The sequence below is a fragment of the Taeniopygia guttata genome, chromosome 10 (genome assembly GCF_048771995.1).
Source record: "Taeniopygia guttata chromosome 10, bTaeGut7.mat, whole genome shotgun sequence".
NCBI classification, from domain to species: Eukaryota; Metazoa; Chordata; class Aves; order Passeriformes; family Estrildidae; genus Taeniopygia; species Taeniopygia guttata.
In genome coordinates this window covers 6,079,004-6,099,499 of record NC_133035.1, presented here as the reverse complement: position 1 = coordinate 6,099,499, position 20,496 = coordinate 6,079,004, and the positions used below count along the sequence as shown (strand labels likewise).

At 38.6% G+C, this 20,496-nt stretch overlaps 1 protein-coding gene across 13 annotated transcripts in view; it reads left to right on the top strand.

The window, feature by feature from the left end:
• Nucleotides 1–4,973, top strand: part of TJP1 (tight junction protein 1) — a 156,850-nt gene extending 151,877 nt beyond the window's left edge. For 4 of the 13 annotated variants that reach the window (XM_012578094.5, XM_030281837.4, XM_030281836.4 and 1 more), the window contains 2 exons: nucleotides 7–150; nucleotides 3,402–4,973. In XM_012578094.5, the coding sequence (XP_012433548.5) occupies nucleotides 7–150; nucleotides 3,402–3,496 (239 nt within the window). In that variant the 3' untranslated portion in view covers nucleotides 3,497–4,973. The remainder of the gene's footprint in view (nucleotides 1–6; nucleotides 151–3,401) is intronic. The other 9 variants (XM_012578081.5, XM_012578092.5, XM_012578086.5 and 6 more) reach the window with 4 other exon arrangements.
• Nucleotides 4,974–20,496: the final 15,523 nt, after the last annotated feature.

Genomic DNA, 20,496 nt, shown 5'->3' with positions numbered 1-20,496 from the left:
CCCCAGGTGAAACACTTCTTAGCCCCTTGGTAATGTGTGGGCCTCATGGACTAAAATTCCTGAAGCCAGTGGAGCTGCGCCTGCCACACTGTGCGTCTATGACCCCTGATGGTTGGTCTTTTGCTCTAAAATCCTCCGACTCCTCGTCGGGTATGCTGTCCTCCCTCTGTCCTTTTGGGGCTTTTGGGTGCTATCGTATAATTTAAGTAATTTTGGCTAAAGGTGATGCTGTGTAATATAAAAACTCAATCATTGTATTTGTGTCAAACTCTCCCATTTCACTTTCATTACAAATGTCTTTCTTACATTTACTCATGGTGCAAATTCATAGCTAGAACCATGATAGCAGAAAAAGAGTAATATCTCTAGTCTATTAAATATTACCGTATTTTTCTATTCTGTCTTCTTTCTTGAGGACTGCTGCAGCTGAATACACTTGAAATGATAGTCGCACTAAAATTGAGAGGAAATGAATATGTACCTCTGATTGGCCTTTGTAACATAACTGGTGTTTGTCTGTTGCTTAATTAACCATATAGGACTCTGGCAAATCTTAACAATCTGCATGCTCATAAATCATGATTTAACGCTTGTTAACTGTTTCCATGTGTGCAAGTTGATGCTAACAATTCGGTCATTTAAGAAAACTATAGTGTTCAGTAAAAGCATTTACAGTTTATTCTAATGTAGCTGGTTTTTCCAAAAGACTTTTCTTGCTTGCTCCTACCTATCTCTCCTCTACTGCCTTTATCCAGAAGTTTCTGGTTGATAGTAAAAGTTGCAACTAGGTTGCAATTTTATTTACCTGTTCGTTTTTACCTCACTGTGGCTTTCTGGGATGAGGGAGAGAATGTATTGGCTGGAATTGTCAGTGAGGAGCCTAATTGAGAATTCTGGGCAAGTTTCAAGCAATTTCATGAAACGGCTGTAAGGTTACAGAGATTTAAAAAGGAATGTTTGCACATCTGGGGAAAGTCTTAAGATTTTATTCAGCTACTTTCAAAATTTATGGTAGAAGATTCAAGCCATTAATGTGCACATGTGATCTGAGTACTGAGTGAAAAATGTATTTCTGTATACAGCATTTAAACCACCATGTACGCATATCTTCTGTCACTAATGTATCTATCACTGTCAACACCAAAGCACTGATGCTTTGAAAGATTAAAGCATCAATCCTCTTCATGGGGAATCAATAATCTAGAGGTATTAATGGCAATAATTTTTAGTTGTTTTTTATAAGCTATTCTATGCATGTGTTGCATGCATCTATTTAACAATGTGTGTATACATGGCCGTGTTAAAACACAGGCTCATAAACAATAGGGTCCCAAAAGATACAACAACTATGTACAAAACCAACACAGCACTTCCTTTGTAACTAATAGCACCTGTTCATGAACTTACTTGAAGTGAAGGGAGAGGACTCAAATGATCTAAACAATAACTGAAGTTACTGAGACATTTTCCTCCCTTTCCAAAGTGGGATGTGTGTGTGCGTGCATGTGTGGGTGAAAGCAAGAGCGTGTATATTTAAACCCTAACACTTTCTGTACTGTAAATATAACACCACATTCTGTTAATCTGAAATGGGATGTATATCATAACATTGCTCTTTTGAGACAAACTTAAAAACTAGGCAATTCTGTCTTATGATATGTAAGTAGACCATACTGTGTCTTAAATAAATAATTGTTTTCTCTCTTTCTAAATTAGTTGCTTATGGGACTCTGATTCTTGGGGTGGCTTTATTATAACAATTTATGTAATTCTGGAGATTTTCTCTCTTCAGTCGTCTGCTCTACCTCATCTTTTCTCAGTGTATCCATGTTCTGTCCTAAAAGTGACATTCATTTGCACTTACTAACATCCTTTCTGCCACATTTAAGCCTCATACATTGGTATTTTACTGTTCAGCCCCTGCAAAAGCTTAACTGATTCTGGTATTAAAGCTGACTGGGAAAAAAAGTTGCCTTTTATGGCCACATTGATTAGAACATAAAAAATACTGAGTGATCTCTTTATTTTCCTTTTCAAAGCAGTTGTATGAGAAAATATGGGAAAAACATCCTCAATAGCTATGTATCCTTACTATGTATTTAGAAGGAAAGGTTGGAAACAAGTCTGCCTGTCTCATGTGCAAGACTAGGACCCGACCATCTTACAGTCCTGTTCTACCCTTTTAATACATTTGGTCATATAAGTTTTGAATGGAATTTCCTGAATCTATAAAAGGAAAAATTCTCCAGCATTATTGAGGTTTTTGACTAAAATAAGCAGTCTCAGCTGGTTGCAGTAAATTTGTTTGTATTCTCTGACTAAACACTGGCCACTTCTATTCTTTGTCACTATGTTAGATGTTGCCATAACTCAGTGCATTGTGTACTTCATTTTGTTTTCATGAGTTGAAGAAACTTACGTGGAATTTGTATCATTCTCACTTAATACTGAGGTCTCAGGTGTGTGACTGGGTTCTTTAGCTTGTTACACATTTCTCCTCAAGTCAGATTTATTTGGCCAAGCTATTTAATGTAATTTATCTGAAAGGTTTAAGAGAACTTCAGTGCATTTTTCACTTTCTACCATAATGGGATGATCACACCTTTTGTGTAGTGGCAACACTTGGTAGTGATTGTAGGTGGGTGAATGAAGAATACTGTCTCCACTTAAGAGACAATTGTGCAGAGGGAATGTAACCTTTGGTCTGGTGAGATGGCAGCTGATGACCTGCTGTAACATATTATTACCCAGAACCTTTGACCATGAGTAGATAAGCTCTGTTGTAAAGATTTTTATGTACCAATTAACTGGAATACTTTTAGTATTTCAGGTTTTTAAACACATATACTGGCTGTAGCTGCAAAATTACTACAATCTTATCTACAATTATTTTCATCATAGAAAATAAAACTACCAATGTGTCATAGTGCTTAGTTACAACATGACTTCTGATTTGCCTTCATCTGTGCTCAGAACTGTTTCAAGACACTTCAAATGCATCTTACCCACATTAGCTTCTAAATTTTTTTTTCTTGTCATTGGCATTTTAGGAAGGAACCAGTGAACACCTGATTCACTCTTAATAAGTCTCAAATGGAAAGCACTATGTTGGTGCTGTAGAGTAGTATGAGTGATATTTACCAGTTCCTGAATGCCACAGCATCTGTTTTGAATAACTGACCTTATCCTATGCTATATGAAAATGAAGGGATATTTTTTATTAATAACATGCAAACTGCTGGGTTTTTAAAACAATCAAACAAAACAGCAACAAAGGAAAAAAATCCAAAAGAGGTGTTGCTTCAGAACTTAAAAGCTCCTGTCCAAAAGCTTGGTTGTTTCAAGATGTACACTGTGTGACAGCAGATACTAAACACCAGCATTGTGTTTTCCTCCCACAGGTGACCCCAAAACCTGGCAGAACAAGTCTCTTCCCGGGGATCCAAACTATCTTGTTGGAGCAAACTGTGTCTCAGTCCTAATTGACCACTTCTAAATATTAAGTTAGCTGACTGAGTAAATAATATGAAACTGAGATGGACCTTACATATAAACTGAACCACTCTATCAAGTATTAACTGTTCTATAAGTGATAATGGATCTTAGTGTTTAAGCATCTTGCTTTAACTAACAATGAATTAGCAAGTACACTCTTTGAACCATGGTCACAATACATGCCACAAGCAGGGAGTGTACAGGGGGAACAAGGTGGAGTTTTGCAGGTTCTGTATGCTTTGGTTTGGTTGTTCTTGTGTGTTGGGGGTTTTTTTGTTTATTTTTTGTTGTTTCTTTTTTTTTCTTTGTTGAAGGACACTACTAGTATTTTGTTGTTATCTGGAAGTACCAATGAAACTATACACAGAGGAGCTAAATTTGTTTCATACTCCAGTGTCAAAACCACAGATTTTGGCCTGCATTTTTGCAACTGTGTGTTTTTAACTCACAAGACTACCTTTTGGTCTCTGGTTTTTAAATGACTTTTGGTGTACATGTCCAATGAAATGGCAGTCAGCTTGGGGTAGCACAGTTTAGATGTTTTCCTCTGCTGAGAGGTAATGCAAACACATCTACTTACTGTATATGGAAACATTGTCCTGAGAACAGGGGGGAGGGGGAAAAGCATGTGGGATGACTATGGTTCAGATGCCTCTGTGGATTTGTAAATTAACCACATTATTACAGACCTATTAACCAGCAGGGATGCCTTACCCTCATGTTTTTAATAGTCTTAGCTCTCATAGTTCTCTGTATTAAGTTTGTATGGCTTTTGTGCTTACTTAGATATTATATCATGAGAGACTGGGATGGGGGGGAGCAACAACAAAAAATTGAGTTTGGTTTAGAGAACAAGCATTGTTTGTGTTCATCAGCCAGAAGAAAACCAGAAGAAAATGATGGTATGTTTTCTGCTATGCATTTGAAAATTTATAGATGTTATAGACCGCTTGTATATAATGCGTGCATACCACTTTTGTTTTTGGTTTGTAAATTAACTTTTATAAGCTTTACCTTTTTATATATATAAATATATATAAAAACAAACGAAGTTTCTTAAGGATATCTTTGTATTCTCATACCTTTTGAGCCTTGAACTTTGACATCTGCAGCAATAAAGCAGCATTTCTACAATATATGAACGAGGACATTTTTTAAAAATGCACAAAGTTGTTACCTTTTAAAGTGCTGCATTTAAAGAATATAACTCGGAATTCTCTACTTTGATTAAATTCTTGAAAAGTATCCCTACTGTAATTTGTCATAAGGATGCTGTACTATGTGCCCTGAAATGTATTTTTTTACTAATAGACAATTTATTACGGCACAATGGCACTACTACTGTTTAGATAATATACCACTGCATTCTGTTAATGAGTTATTAGCTATTCAGGTGTGGCTGATTTTTTTTTCCTCTGCAGTTATTAAAATTACACGTTTCTAAATATACAGAATAAAACTGTTTTTAAAATAATAAAGATGATTGTAGTACCTTATTATTTCTGAAATGCATTTATGTGTACTTAACACAGTTTTGATTGTATTTTTTTCTGTGTAAGTAGACTGCTGGATTCTGCCATATGTTCCTACGTGTAGTAGAACTCCTTTGTGGAGTCAGTTGGAGCTGTCTACAGCAGAGCTTCTGAAATGATGAACTCCAGTGTGGATCCATTGGAATTACTCAGTACAGCTATGAGAGGTGGATTTCTCTCTTGGTTCATTATGTTGGGCTAGTTTACCTGTGACACCTAATCTTCCAAAAACCGTGGTAGAGTTCTAGCATATAGATTTACACATAGTATAGCTCTACTATTTTGAAGTTATTCCCGCAGAATCTCATTACCTGCTTGGAGTATTCCGTGGATAACCAGTATAATTCTGTGAGGGAAAATAAGTTCTAAAAGATTTTTTTTTTACATGCTGGGAAACAGTACATAACCCTGATGTTTCCTTTTCGTACTTCTTCTTACAAGTAAGTTTTGTTTCTCAGGCATGACTTAGGCACTTACTAAGATGCACTTACTATTGTTCCTATTCCTCCTCATGGCTTATCTCACTAGCAGAGCATAAGACATGAAAAGTCCTTGGCCTATGGTAAGCACTACTTGACAAAACAAAAACATCAGTGTTATCAACAGTGATGTAATGGAGTTCAAAGCACAGCACAGTACCACCTACTAAGGAGAAAATTAGGTCTATCCCAGCCAAAACCAGGACCATGTGAAACACTACAGGAGTCAGTCAGTCACAGTTGAGGCAGCCTGGCATTACACTGCATGGACCTGGTGTTTCTTTGTGTCTTGGGCATCCTGAGCATGCTATAAGGGGTAACTGTCCTTTGGTGATTTTACTGTAATGATCCAGATTACATCTTTTTGCTCTTGTGTTTTTAAAGAGCATAGGGTTATGCCTTTCTATCAAATTGAAAAAATATAACAGCTTTTGCTCTGTTGTCGTTTTGTAAGTGAGATGAGAAACTGATGCTGTTCAAAAATGTGGCAATTCTATACTGCAAAGCAACCTGTTGGAGAAATTGTCTTTTGCTGTATGCCTGTAGGAAAGTTTGTCAAAATGTCTAATGTGAGCCGTGTGCATGCCTTCTTTCTTGTTAAATCCCATTATTTTAGGTTAAAACATGGCCAGTGAGAATAACTAAGCTAAAATAACACATTTGTTTTAAAATAATAGTGGTTTAGAAATCTTTATCCTTGCAACTGGTTGCATTCCTTATGTATTTTATGTAGGCTAGGATCTACAGGAGGTAAGTTCACCTGTAAAGCCTTAATATTGTTTCTATTTATTATTTAATGTGAAGTTCAAAAACTGCACCTCTCAGTTCTTCCTATTTGTCTCAGTGGTGTCCTGGTCAACTTTGGCCCTGCAAATTGTACAGAAGTGTTACAAATGTAAATCTCAAGTCTTGTGTTCATTTTTTAACAAGAGCCTTCAATGTTGGAAACAGAGAGGGGACACAGAATTGCTGTTTCTCTCTGATTTGGGTTTTTGTAAAAAAAAAAAATTAGTATTATTTTTATTTTTCCAAGAAAAGTAGCAGTAAATATTCAGTGATACATACAGAAACAGTTACATCTGTAAAAGTAATCCATTCCTCCCAACCAGAGTTAGGTGAAGCAAATCAGCAGTGGTAGGGTGTGGTTGAAGATTCTGTGCTACAATGAAACCCGGAACAGGTGATGGAAGTTAAAGCCATACAGCTTTGGAGAATAGATGTTGGTAAGCTGATCTACAAAATATGTTCTTAGTATCTAAGTCACTTGAGGAAGGCATTTGTAGAAGCCTTGCTGAGTGCTGTGGTGGTGTGGGTGAATGTATGGACTTCTCTGGCTACTGGTTCCATCCCTTGGCAATATCAAATGATTGGGTAAAAATGTTTTTCGTTATCTACAAACTGTGCCTTATGATCTTGTGAGCAAGAATCTGAGAATAAATACACATAGTATTACGTTATTTTTACAGTATTCTGCACCACTTACGTGTTTTATGCAAAAGTTGATGAGCACAGTAGATAGGCTGTGAAAATAAATTACAGCCAGGTAAGGTAAGTGCTGGTTGAAAGCACTTTGGTTAAGGTATTAGTTTGTAAATTATATTAAAAGTAAGCAATATTTTCTCAGAAAAAATATTGCCTACTTCCCTTTCAGCTTTGGGACTTAGAATTTGGGGGAAGAGCTAAAAGAAACAGGCTGTAGAATTTAAGGAACATGAGATCAGGTATTTAGTCTGATAGGTTCTTTTATATCTTTACATACTACTGGTGATACTAAATTACATACATTTAAAAGCCTTGCCAAAGATTTAGATGATCTTGCCAGAGTGAAACCTGACATTGAAAATTATTCCTTGTAGAAAGAAGATGAGGAGAAATGTCTTTGGTAGAAGACATTCCTAATACAGAGCCTGATAGAGAACTTTGGGTGGTAGGTGGTGTTACAGTGAAACTGACTGCAGTCATTTCCCTCCTAATGATACTTCTGTCCTTTCTGAATTCATGACCAAAAATTTCACATTGCAAAGTAAAAAGGTAAGATAGAATTAACTACATTAATTATAGAGAAGTTTGCATATTTGTTAACTGAAGTAGCATGTTAGTAAAGCAGTACCTCGGGGAAATTAGCTTAGTGCTCAGGAAATAGTTGCTTAAAATTAATCTTTTGCTAATTGTTTTCAGCTTGTCTTGTCTAAAAGCTGTGTAAAGGCACAAGATATATGCAGATGCAAACTTTACTATATAGGAAATAATGCTTTGAAATGAGCTATGCAAACAATAATCTGCTGCCCCTCTAGAAAAGCCAGAGCCTGTGGCAGAAGGAAGAGTTGCAGCCCTTTTCCCTGAATAGCAGTGGCAGTTCCAGTGGTGCTGCCAGTATTGGCATCATTTTTTTTGTTTCTTTCAGCAACACACTGAAGGTTTTTATTGCCCTTCACATGTCTGCTGAGAATGCAGGAGTGATGAGAGTGGGCTTGCACATCCTTCAGATACATTTCATATACAGACTTTCATTTTTTCTTAATAATTGACATCTTCGTGGTTCTAGGCAGTTTTGAAAAGTCAATTCAGACATAAGCTATTGCAGTAATATCTATGCAGCTGTGTCAGTCTCACTGAAATAAAGTTTACTCGTCCCCCAGTCCCTCATCCGTATGTGGGACTCACTGGGGTAAAAGCCTGTGGGGTTGCTTTGATTTTGAGAGACTGGAAACTTGTTTTCTGTTTTGGTGGCATTTAAATATAATTTCCATAAATGTAATTTCCATTATTTAATGGGCATAAATGTATGGAGTGGCCTGTGGTAGTAACAACTACCCAGTTTTAAACCATGCCAATAAGAGGAGAGAACAGTTTTTCACAAGTGCTGAAAACTATCACTGAGCAGGAAAAGTTTCCTGAGAGCCCATAAAGCTGGTGCTGCTGTCTTCTGTTTAACAACATCCCCAACCCCAAAAACACTATCAGAGTTCCTTGAGGATGTGTTTTCTGATGAATTTGTGTATAGGATGCAAAACTGTCTATCCCACCAGGGAAGGTGAGGGAGGCTGGCATTGTTCTTGGGGCAAGGAGCTCAGAATTTCCCTTTCTGCAGTGTGAGAGTAGGCTATGAGCAAGCAGAGTTTGTTCATAAAGGTATAAAATATTTTGTTTAAATGAGTAGCAAGCACTGTTCTGACATACTCATAACTTTCAACATGTTTTCTATTTCTCCTTTCTTTTGATAGGATGGTTAGAAGTTTGCTGATGACCTTGTTCCTCTGGTCTGTAGGCAGTAGTTCTCTAAAGTGTAGCATGGTAGGTAGTGAGCTGTCGGGCCAGCATGCTTTGTATTACTCTGTGTGGATTTCAAAGCACTCAATTCTGAAGGAATTAAGTGCCACTCTCCATTTCTAGATGTGATTCTTGTGGTTTTTTAATACAAAAAATAAAAAGCACCTTGTTGAGGCTTTCTTGTGATCAAGCCATGTACAGAAAATACAACCATAATGTTATGCAAAAATACCCGCATGGAGTTCAGGCCAAAATGTGCCAGAAATGGAGATGAGGAAAGCAAGTCGTTGTTGTGTGCATTAGTGCTTCAATTCTCAGATTTTAAGAGAAAAAGTTACTGTTTTATCATAGGCAAGTAGTTTTGCAGTGGTAGAAACTGTCAATGAACCAGTCTAAAAACCCTCAAGGAAACAGAAAATGTGTCTGAATATAAATAAGTGAAAATTAAAAAACTATTCTGCCCATTCAGTGAATCTTTTCAATCTGGTTTTATGTATATACACGTACACCCCTGCCACTACTGCAGTATGAGCTTTGCAGGTACCAGGGGAGGGATGCTGCTGTGTTTGTTGGACATTCTGGGGTGGTCAGAATGCATATCTGCCACAGAACTTGGTACACTTTGAACTTTTACTGCATTTTCATTGCAATTAGGAATAGTTTTACCATATGGTCTTGAGGGTTGTTGATCACATTCTAATGATGTGCATGTAATTGGACTACTCCTGGCAAATAGGAAAACCAAAGTAATCACCTGTTTGTGAACAAAAAAACACTTCTTAAAATAAGAAGTTTGCTTTCTCAGGCCGTAAAAGAAAATGAATATATAATTAAAACCACTTCAATTGAAAAGGAGTAATTCAGATCAACAATTTTGTTAGATTCCCTTTGTGCAGGCTTCTGCACGAGTACTCCATCAGAGCTCCTGTGCAGCGTGTACATAACACAGATTGGCTAATACAAAATCACACTTCAGTTCTGACAGCCTCTTACCTCTCCTCTTGATTTATCAGCCTTAATACTGGCAAGTGCTACTGCGTTTTCCCCGCAGGCTGAAGAGCTGCGGCAGCCTTTGAGCTGACGTTGGAGTGAAAATAACAACCACTGGGGGGGAGTCGTGCCCAAGGAACAGCGAACAGCTCCGGTGCGGGGCTCCGGCTGTGCCCGGCCCTGCCCTGCCGCCCGCTGTGCCCTGCACAGCCACGGCCCCACTCCAGGGCTCCGGGCTCCGCGGAGCTGCTGCTGTGTACAGGGAAGGTGGTATCAATGCAGAGCCTCAAACGCCTCGGCTGGCATTTAAAGCTGCTGTCAGAGCTCCTAAGCAGCAAGGGGCAGGTTCTTACAGCAGGTGGCCGAAGGGAAGATGTTCAGGGTATTAATTCAGTCGTCAGGAAGCCTCAGTGGTGTGGCAGCAGGGAGCCCAGAGCTGCTCACACAGCTAAAGGATGGCCATGTTCCCTTCAGTGTAAAGGACTCTTGCAGAAATAGTTTTGTCATGTTCCTTCTGCAAAACAGGTTGGCTTAATTTTTTTTTTAGACTTGTCGCTGCTTTCAGAAACCAGTGGTTGCTTGAAGGCTGCTTTTGTAGTTACAAAACAGATGTTCTTATTTAGAAAGCTGTGAAAACAAAGAGTCAGTGCAACAGGAGTCTCGAACTTGCTGTGGCCAGTTTATGCCATCTCACTTAGCTACAGCACAGTATTTTCTGCCTCTGTCGTTTTTCCAGGACTGTGGGTTTTCTTTATGAGCTAATAAACCAAAAGGGAAAATGCCAGAAGGGTGCTCTGATGTAATATACCCAGCAAGAGATTATGGACTTTTATAGATTTTTTTAGTCTGCAGTTAATTCATTTTTCATGTTCTCTTTGCATAAACTGTTATCTCTTTCAAACCAAATTGCAAACAAGCCTTAGGAAAAAATTCAGTGTGGTACAGAGTAATTTCCTAAAGAACAGTCTATGTAAACTACTGCTAGAGTTTTTTTACTATCTCAAAATGTTTTTTTTCATAGCAGGGTGATGTCTGTATAACAGTCTGGATGGTGTAATCTGGATCAAGTTCTAAAATAAAATAATTTTCTAGGTCTTGAGTTTTTTTCCAAACCTTTTTTCTTCAGGAGACGGTGATGACCTTTGTGCCATGGGAATATATAACAAAATTCACTTTTAGACTGTTGGGTAATTATGTATATGGAGTTTAAAAAATGAAAATTTTAAAGGCCTTCCCAACATTTGAGACTTTCACGCTAAATGGATGACTCATTAGTAAGCACTTTTTAATTCCTTGCTTTCTCAATTGTCATAAGAAATGAGTTATTTGGAGTATAGATGGTAATTTTTCTATTCAGGAAATGAAGTTAAATGCCGAATGTTCTGTGAATACCTTCATGTAATTTCAAAGACTTTGGAAAAATCTGCATGAAATGTTAGAAAAAAAAAATTTAATCCAAGAAGATCAAAGATTTACTTATATCTAGTTTTCTGTCAAAATGTACTAATTTTTCTTTCAGCAATCACAGCTGAGTAAGAAATTTCTTTCTGTTAAGCAAAAAAATCGATGTTCCAAAAATGTTTCTGGTCTTGACTAGAATGATATCTGTATATTTTAAGGGTTTAGTGAGGCAATGAAATCCAGGGATCCATCTGTGCATCATTTTATTCTTAGCAAACGTTAAGTTCTAAAAATACATAGGAAGGGATGCTGGGGTTCTGGTGCAGAGTTATGTAAGGATAAATATAACTATGTAGAATACTATTAACTATGTAGAATAGTATTTGTTTATAGTATGTGTAGAATTCCACAATGTTATGCCCCTGTGTTTATGGGCATGGCATTTGCTAAGTAGTTTTGTTTGGATGTTTATTTTGCATTAAAAACAGCCATTTTGGGACCAGTGAGTAAGGAGAGAGACCCAAAAGAAAGGTGGTGTAAGTAACTTAATTCATTCTGTATGTCTTGATAAATAATGAACTTAAATACAAAGTGATTTGTCATAGTAAAACTTTAAATTTGTGGACAGGTTTCCTTAGGTGAATCACTTGACATGTGACTAAAGGTAATTAAGGAGAAGAAAACAATAATTCCACAACAAAGTTACCTCCAAAACCTCCACAACAGTTCAGGTCTAGCATGTAGTAGCTGCATAGGGTTTATTTCTTCAGTGTCAGTTCAAATAAGCTTCCAGGAATATCCACAGTGTATTTGGGAAAGGAGAAGCCAATTGAAAAGAGATGGATCAAAATTGTATCTTGTACAGTCATAACTTGTGGAGCAGTTGTGCTGCCCAGCTGCAGTGTGGCTGAATGCAGAGCTACAGGAGTTAAGTGCAGAAGTGAAACCAGGTAAACTTTCAATCTCCTTTATTCACCAACTTAATTTTTTTTATTTTTTTTTTTTAGTGTACATTGCTTGTGATTCTTTTGTAGAAATGATGTTTTCCTCAGCACTAACAGAAGCCAAATTGCTGTGGTAAGAAAGAAAGAGTTGCACTGTGGGTACATGGCCTCAGGAAATGCTGTGTGCCTCTTCACTCTGATGTGTGGAAGCCTCCCTGCCCTGCTGTGTGTTCCCTTTGCATCAGAGCACCTTGTGAAGGTGTTGGCAGGAAGCACTGGGAGTCGCTGAGATTTCAGCTCCCATTCTGGCAGTGTGCCCTTGCAGCAAAGGCATCTGCAGTGCTCTCCTGGGCTGCATGAGGCAAACTATTGCCAGCTACTCCAGGAGGGGATCCTTTCCTTGGCTCAGCACTGCTGAGCCTGGAGGTCTCTGTTCACTCCTGGCTCCTCAGTCCAGGAGAGATGTGGATGTGTTGGACATAGTGGGGCCAAGAGCCACAGAGAGGGTGAAGGGGGTGGGGCAGCTCTGCAGTGAGCAAAGGCTGAGAAAGCTGGGGCAGTTTAGCCTGCAGGGGAGAAGGCTTTGGGGGATCTTTTATTTTTAATATCAGCAGAAAACAACTATCACAAGGAAGGATGTGGAGCTGGGCTCTTTTTAGTGGGTCCTGAAGCACAACTAGAGAGACAGTGGGTGCAGAATGGAACCCAGAGGGTTCCTTCTGAACATCACAAACTGCTTATTTGCTGTGAGATTTCCCCTGGAGGTCATGAACTCTCCATCCTTGGAATTATTCAAAAGCCACCTGTCTCTGGGTAACCCTGCTTGAACAGTGAGGGCTGGACAGGGTGATCTCTGGACATGCCTTCCAACCTTGACCATCCAAAGACTCTTTGGACCAGATAGCATAACTTTTGTGCCAACCCCATTGACGCTGTTCCCCCATTTTAAAGAGTCCAGGTGAGTTCTAATCTATGAGATGCTCTGGCCTGCTAATTTACGGAGCATCTGATTGTGTATAAAAGAAGTGACAAAAATACCATACTTCATAAAAACCCTCTAAGACACCAGTGTGGTTTAAAAATTGGTTAAGAAAATTGCTCAGTTGCTGTTACTCCTTTGCTGTGTTGTCATATTGTTTATAGAAGAAGATTGGAAGCAAATAAGCATAACAGTTCTAACTCAAAGTCCCTATGTGTGGTTTACATATTTTTTGCTGTTAATTGAACAAAATGTACTTGTAGCTGTCCATAGCTCTACTTTAATCTAGCTGAATTGTTTGTGTTCAGTGAGACTTCATGAGTGAAATGGCTGCAAAGTTGCCACAGTGTAGTATGGATGTTGTTGCTAGTGCTTTTATCCTATTATGTAATCTTATCATGTAATACTTTGAAATTTTTGCTCTGCAGACATTAATGCTGTAAAGATTTCCTTATTTATACAGTATCTGCCATATTTAGAAGGTTAATTAACTCATCTGTATTTGGTGCCCTATGTCAAGAAGCATTAAAAGCTTCCAATACTAGAAATGATCTAGTTTTTGCAGCAGTAGTAGCCTTGCTGCCTAGTCAGTTGTTTTCAGCTGGATAATGCTGTAGCTGTGTCTGCCTTGGAAATCATTGATTTGGTGCCTGCAAGCAGCAAGGGCACTGTGACACCTCCTGGGCTGGGGGATTGGCACAAACAGGACACCCTGGGTCATGCAGGTCCTCAGTGTAACTTCAGTGTGTTACTTCTGTGTGACTTCTAGGTTCAAGCTACAGCTCTGTTCTCTGTGTTCCATTGTTCTTTTCTCACCTGAATAGTTTCTCACTGAACATTCCCAGGAAGGTTGCATGTTTGACAATGAAATCTGTTCTTGCCACCCACTGAACCTTGGAATACCTTTGAAGATAAAATGAGGCTAGTGGAGGAGGTAACACTTTATTCTTACTACAATCTAGAGCCTCCTTTGTTGTGGTTAATTATTTACAACCCATGTTCTATTATTCAGCAGGAAAAGGTTAGAGAATGCAGACATTAGAGTGTTTTGCTGTAGTACTTCTAAGATTCAGCATGTGGCAAAAATTATTTTAGCTTCTAGAATATTGCTTTATTTATGAACTGTCCCTGTCAGAGACATTCATTCACACTTTGCTCACAGTGCAAAAACTGCCAGGCCAGCAGTTGGACGCTGAAGCAACCTATTTATACAGACCTCCAGACCAGAAACTTCTCCCAGTGGTACACAGTAAAGATTTAATTTGCCTCTCAGTTTTTGTAGGATCACAATTGGTGACTGTTCAGCTTCAAGTGATGACTGAAGTTGGATTTTATTTGCATTTCTTTCAGAAATAGTTTTCATTCTGATTGAGGAAGTGACTTGTGTTTTTATTTCAACTGTTCCCCAGCACTTGGGATGGCAGCTTAGAGCTAATAAATGCTGTAGATGTGTGTTTGTAGCCATCACTCCATTTAAGTGACAGATCCTTCCTAACATGTAATAGGCTGCCCACTGTGTCTGACTAATAATTGTTAATGTTTTCTGTTGAAGCAGAGAAAAGCTGCAGCCAGCAATTTGAAATGTGTGTGCACATACTGCTAATCCAGCCTTTGTGTACATGCTGGTGTTGAGTGGTGTAAAATTCACATGATGTGTAAGGAGTCATGGTTTTCAGTAAAAGAAAGGAAAATCAAGCTTTGGGTTTTTTCCTAGTGGTCACAGGAGGGTCTTGTTATGAACATAATAGAGACATTGGGATGCTATCAGAAGTGACTACAGTAAGAGACTAGAAGTAATATCAACAATAATAAGTCAAAAATAGTTCTTTATCAGCTGGAGATGCAAGAAAACCCCAAAAACCATACTTCTCTTCTACCCTTTCCAGCCTCTGGTTTCTAACAGGTGTCCAAAACCTACAGTAGTAGCTAGCTTTACTTCACTCAAAATCACACCAAAGCCTATTGTGGACCTGGAGTATACATTAGGAATAGGTGGGTAACTATAGCTGTATTGCCTCAATGTAGCAACTTTTTACTTGTCTATCTTTAAGTTCAGCTTTTTAAATTCTGCTCTTAATTTGACATTGCAGTTGGTGAAATTTTAAAACTACAGACTTTTTTGGGAATACCACAGATGAGCCACACTTACTCAAAAGACAAGGACAGTGAAGGCAACAGACCGTGAAATGCCAGACTGACGTGGGTAAAAGTATTATCATACATTGCATGTGTGAGTTAAGCAGCTCTGAAGTGCTGTGTTATGGGCACATATGGTGTGAGCTGTGTAATCAAGTTGTTATGCCTGGGTGGATATTGCTTAGGAGAGGAATGATGGATGGTTGCAAATAAGCTATTGCCTAATAATCCATGCAATTGTTGAAGGACTTGTGCCTGGCACACACAGCTCCACCTCCCAGCACTGTGTCCCTGCTGCTCTGGCTACTCACAGGGAGGATGTGGGAAACAGCAAATCATGCTTAGAACTTCAGTTTGCTGTAAGACACCACAGGAGGGGAAAAACGAGCTGTAAATGTCTATGGCAGATACCAGCCAAAATGAAGCACTTTTATTTGTTGTTTGTTTTAAACATTGCTTCAAAATGGTTTCAAACATTTTTTACTGAATCTCTCCCCCTGTTAGTGAATCTGCCCTTCCACAGAGAGTCATGAAGACACCAAAATCTGAAGATAGCAACTTCTGGGAGAGACTCATGTTTTTTATGTGCCATTTAATATGTGTAGGAATTTCAGCAGTTGACTCTCAAAAGGGTAATTACTTCATTACCAAATGTAAAAATTATAAGCAGGAAATTGTTTAAACTGTCTGTCAAGGAACTCCAATGTCCAGTAGTCTGTGTAGTGCCCGTTAACTCTGCAAACCTGCTGTGTCTAATGACTGCTGTATGTGAAGGGCATGGAGGGAAACAGAGCTCAGTAACAAAGACCAGCAAATCTCCTGCACTTTGTGGCAGGGATTAATTTGGTTTCAAGTTCTTCATTAGAGTATCTTTGAATATACCCTTTCATGTGGAGATGATCAGGAGACTGCTCTGTTGGAAACCTTCCCATCTGTGAAATAGAGTTCATAGGAGGCCCTGAACTTGGGTTGAGGAGGACTGGAGTGGCTGTGCTGTACTGAAATGAGATTGCTCTCTGGTGCTGGCCAAGAGGATTTGTTCAAATAATTTATGCAGTTGGGTAAGCTTTTGTATATGTTGCCTTCACAGGCAGTGTACTTCATAAGAAAGCTGCTACTTAGTAACAGACTAAATACAGTTAGAAACAGCTCAAATTAAACAGGGGTAACTTACTGGGTACCATAATGAGATCAGTTCCTAGGGTATTAAGATACTGGATTGTACTGTGTTTTGGTTAGTGACAGCCCAAAGCTTTATTATGGGGTCAAGTTTGCTCATCTTCCACCTTTCACTAATATGAGGGTCTTCTCAAAACCCAGGGAATGGGGGAGTTGAGAGTCATGCCAATATATATGGCTTTGGTTCACAGTGTTAACTATGCTTCTTACCCTACACAGTCCCATTCTATATGGGGGAATCATTCATTTGTTGGTTGTTTTGAATGGATTATTGTTCATTTGTGGGTATTTTTAATTCCAGAGTTTAAATACCCAGGCTCATTTTCAAGCTCCCAGCACCACTCATGTCAGCTCCCAGTGCCATTATCTCAGGCCATGGTAGAGACAGCTTCTCTCTCCTGTTTTGTGTGTCCTGAGATGAAGGTGCAGATGTGCTCTGGATTCTGCCTCATAATTCTTCCTGCTCCAGACAACAACTTAAATCTTTCACCTTCATTTTTTCTTGGTCCTTCATAGTCTTTCCCTAAATAATTAAAATCATGATTAGTCTGTCTCCTACTATGGAATGGAGATCACCATTCACGGAACTTGTTCCAGTGTTTGACTACCCTCACAGTAAAAATTAAAATTTTGAAAGAAATACTGAGGAGGTGATATGCTCATTATTGACCAATAATACATACTCTGAATATTCACTTTATCCTCTCCTATACCCCTATTTTGGCAAAACAAAATTATCCTCATTCCTTCAAAGCCATTCTCTTCAGTTATAGCATTTTGCCTTGCACAGAAACATCTGATGCCTGTAGTGCTGCCTGTGCTGTGCGTTGTTCCTCAATGGTTGTAATGTCCTAAGATTTGGAAGAAGAATCACAGCAGGTGAGGGAATGGAAGCTATCAGGCCATGAGCCAGTAATGTAAAGGCTACCAACCATAGTATTTTACATTGTGAATCAAAGAATCAAGTCCTACTTTTGTTGAATTATAAAATGTTATTTTTATGGGATATAAAATAATAAAAAAACTGTTGTCCAGTATATCAACCCTATTTATACTAATGACAATTCTATCTGTATCTTTAATTTTGCTTTTAGAAGGGACTTAATTAAATAAAATGCTCTGTGATTTATTGAAATAGGCTGTAGTAGCTCAGTGTGCTTATACCTTCTTGAAATTCCCAAACCACACTGTGCTAATGCAGCTAATGGCAAGTCCATCACTGCACCACCTGTCTATTTGTGATTTGCAAGGCCTATTATCTTTATTTATCATTGAACTGATATGAAGCAGAGAAGGAAGAATGAGATTACAATAATTTTATAGAGGAAAATGGCAAGAGGAAGTGGGCAAGGTGAAATAGTTCTTAAAAAGAGTGCACAACTTGTGTAAGTCACAGTTCTCTAGTACTTTAAATTAGAATGTTTCCTGAGAGTTTGATCAAAGAAGCAATTTTAATGGGTTTCTGAAGAAAAAATACTGTGGTAGGCACTTTGAGAGCACCCTGTCAGACATCCTTCCCTTTGCAGTCTGATAAACAAAGGGAAGACTCTGAATTTACCCAAATTCTGAATTACACGGTGTAGGTATCTGTTTTGGATGACTTTTGTCTCCCCAAAAGTGTGACTCTAGTGTAGATTTTAGTTTAATTTAGGGTTTACCTTCCTCCAGAATAAAACCTGAGGCTTATAAGCAATTTCCACAGTAGTCTAGGCTACATATTTACTTCTATACTTACCAGCAATCAAATGAAAATATAAATATAAAAAATAGGTTTGAATACCCACACAGCAGAAAGCAAAGTAGCTTGTAATATACAGGGGTAAGAAGAAATTACAGAATGCCATAAAATCTCATTAAAAATGATATATTGTTCCAGTAGCTTTATCTGGGAGAGGGAATGGGGAGCTGTAATTGTCCTTCAGTTGCACAAATCATATTGGAAACATTGTTTAATATTTATATGCCAGAATGATTTTTTTTGTCCTGCCTTATGTGAACAATATGTTATTTTATCAGCTTCTATCTCTACATTTAAAGTAAAAATATTCCTTATCTTTAGTAGCAGCAGAACACTTACAGTAATGATTTTCTTAAAAAAGAAAACCACCCTAAAACTTGAGCATAGCCACAGCCTCCCCTGACAGGAAGCACATTAGACACAATTTTCTGAGGACACCAAGGGTGGTGACCCAGAGCAGCAAAATGCCTGGGGATGAACTTCACTGTCAGTACCTGCAAGTCCTGTGTGAATCCAAGGGATGACTTTCCATTGGGTGCCAACCTCCTTAGCTATAATGCAGAGCATCACTAAAGAAAAAGGATTGAAGTACCTGTAGCCTTCAGAACTCTGTTTGAATGGCTGTAAGAATTCATCAGGGTAAGAAGCACATGCAGAATAGCAGATTTCCCCCCATTGTTTCTCAGTTTTTGAAGCATATAAAGTTACTTTTCCAACCCCAGGAACATTTCACCTTGTAATTATTAGAGACTATGTGATACTACTCAGAAACTGTTCAGGCAGTAATGTGAGAACAGGGAGCATTAAGTGGTTGTTAGGTTGAAACAAAATCTTCTGAGCTACTAGGAGATAATTAGGCTTTCAGTGGGGAAAGAAAAATATAATTTAAAGGCCTTTACTAAACTTGGTTTTTCCTGAAGTGTTTACCTAACAGCTGTTCTCCTAAGGGACTCCCTTCTGAATTATTCAGTTCCACAGTACAACATCAACTCCTACCCAGGGCCCTGAAATACTCAGAGAAAAACTTGAAATAATAATCCAACTGTCTCATATTCTGTGTAATGGAGCAATTGCCTCCAAATTGCTCTTGCTAACTTGGGCCTCAGTGGCCCTTCAGTAGCATTCAGCTCTTGCAGGAGGTGTGTGTGAAATGGCAGCAGATGGAGCAAGGGGTGACTGGCCCTGGCGGTGCCAGGGGGTGCCAGGGGGAGCAGTGCTTTGTGCTGCAGGGTGAATGAGAGGACACTGGACAGGGTGGCCAACCATCACATGGCCCCTTGGGAAGAAATGCTTTAACAAGAGGGAGATTAAAAAAAAAAAAAGTATTAAGAATTGTGCTAAAGTACTGGCTGAAGAGTAATCCTAGCTGTACTCTAGCTGACCTTGTTAATTTTCTTGGTTCTTAGAGAAAGAAGCACAAAGCCTGAATGAAATTTCCCACTAATTCTTTTGTTTGAAGGGTAGCGAGACAACCTGCTTAATTATTTTTGGCAGTTGAGATAAGTATTTTTTAAGCAATTGTCACAGTAACTAATATTCTGTTAGAGTAATTGCTTTTTCTTTATGTACACCTCTATTCAGTCCTTTTGTATTATTGTTTTTACTATAAATCCTGCAGGGAATTTTTCTTTCTGCCAAACCATTTTATATCCTTGGCTTACATTCCACCTATATAGTTTTTGCCAGATTTCCCTGTATTAGTCTCTGACAACTACCATAATATAAGAGGGATGTGTAAGATTTTTGTTTCTTTGTTTTTTAAATTATCACCAAAAATATTCCATTTAGAGACATTAAAAAACTGAAAAATAGAGATTGGCATTGGGATACAATTCTTCAGCATATTAAATCCTCCTCATTTTGGCATTGCCAAAACCAAAGAGACACTTTCATTCCACCTGTCATTTCTACAGACCTCGGGCCACTGTGGTGAGTGATGCTGCCAGCACTGTTCCCTAGGCAGCCACAGAAGTACACTGCTCATTATGCACTGATATTCCACAGGGATGGGTTTGTTTCCCCTCAGGCCAACAGTAAGCTACTTTGGAAAATACACAGGCAGTATTCCTTTAAAAACAACAAGTGCCTGCCTTTCGGAAGAAACACTGTGTGGGTAATTAAAGGAAAGATTTATTTTCCTTTTGAGGAAAGCATCTTCCAGAAGTGCCACGGGTGCAGCCATTTGCATGGGTAAGATTTACTCTTTGTAGAACAGTGACAGAACCTTCCAAATGCACCAATAATCAGCCAGTGCCTGTCCCAGCAGCCTGTGCATTTCAGGTTTCCTGCTTGGAGTGACCTGCTCCTTCTGCACTGGAGATCTGCTGAATCTTAGGTTCCATGATCTTTTTTT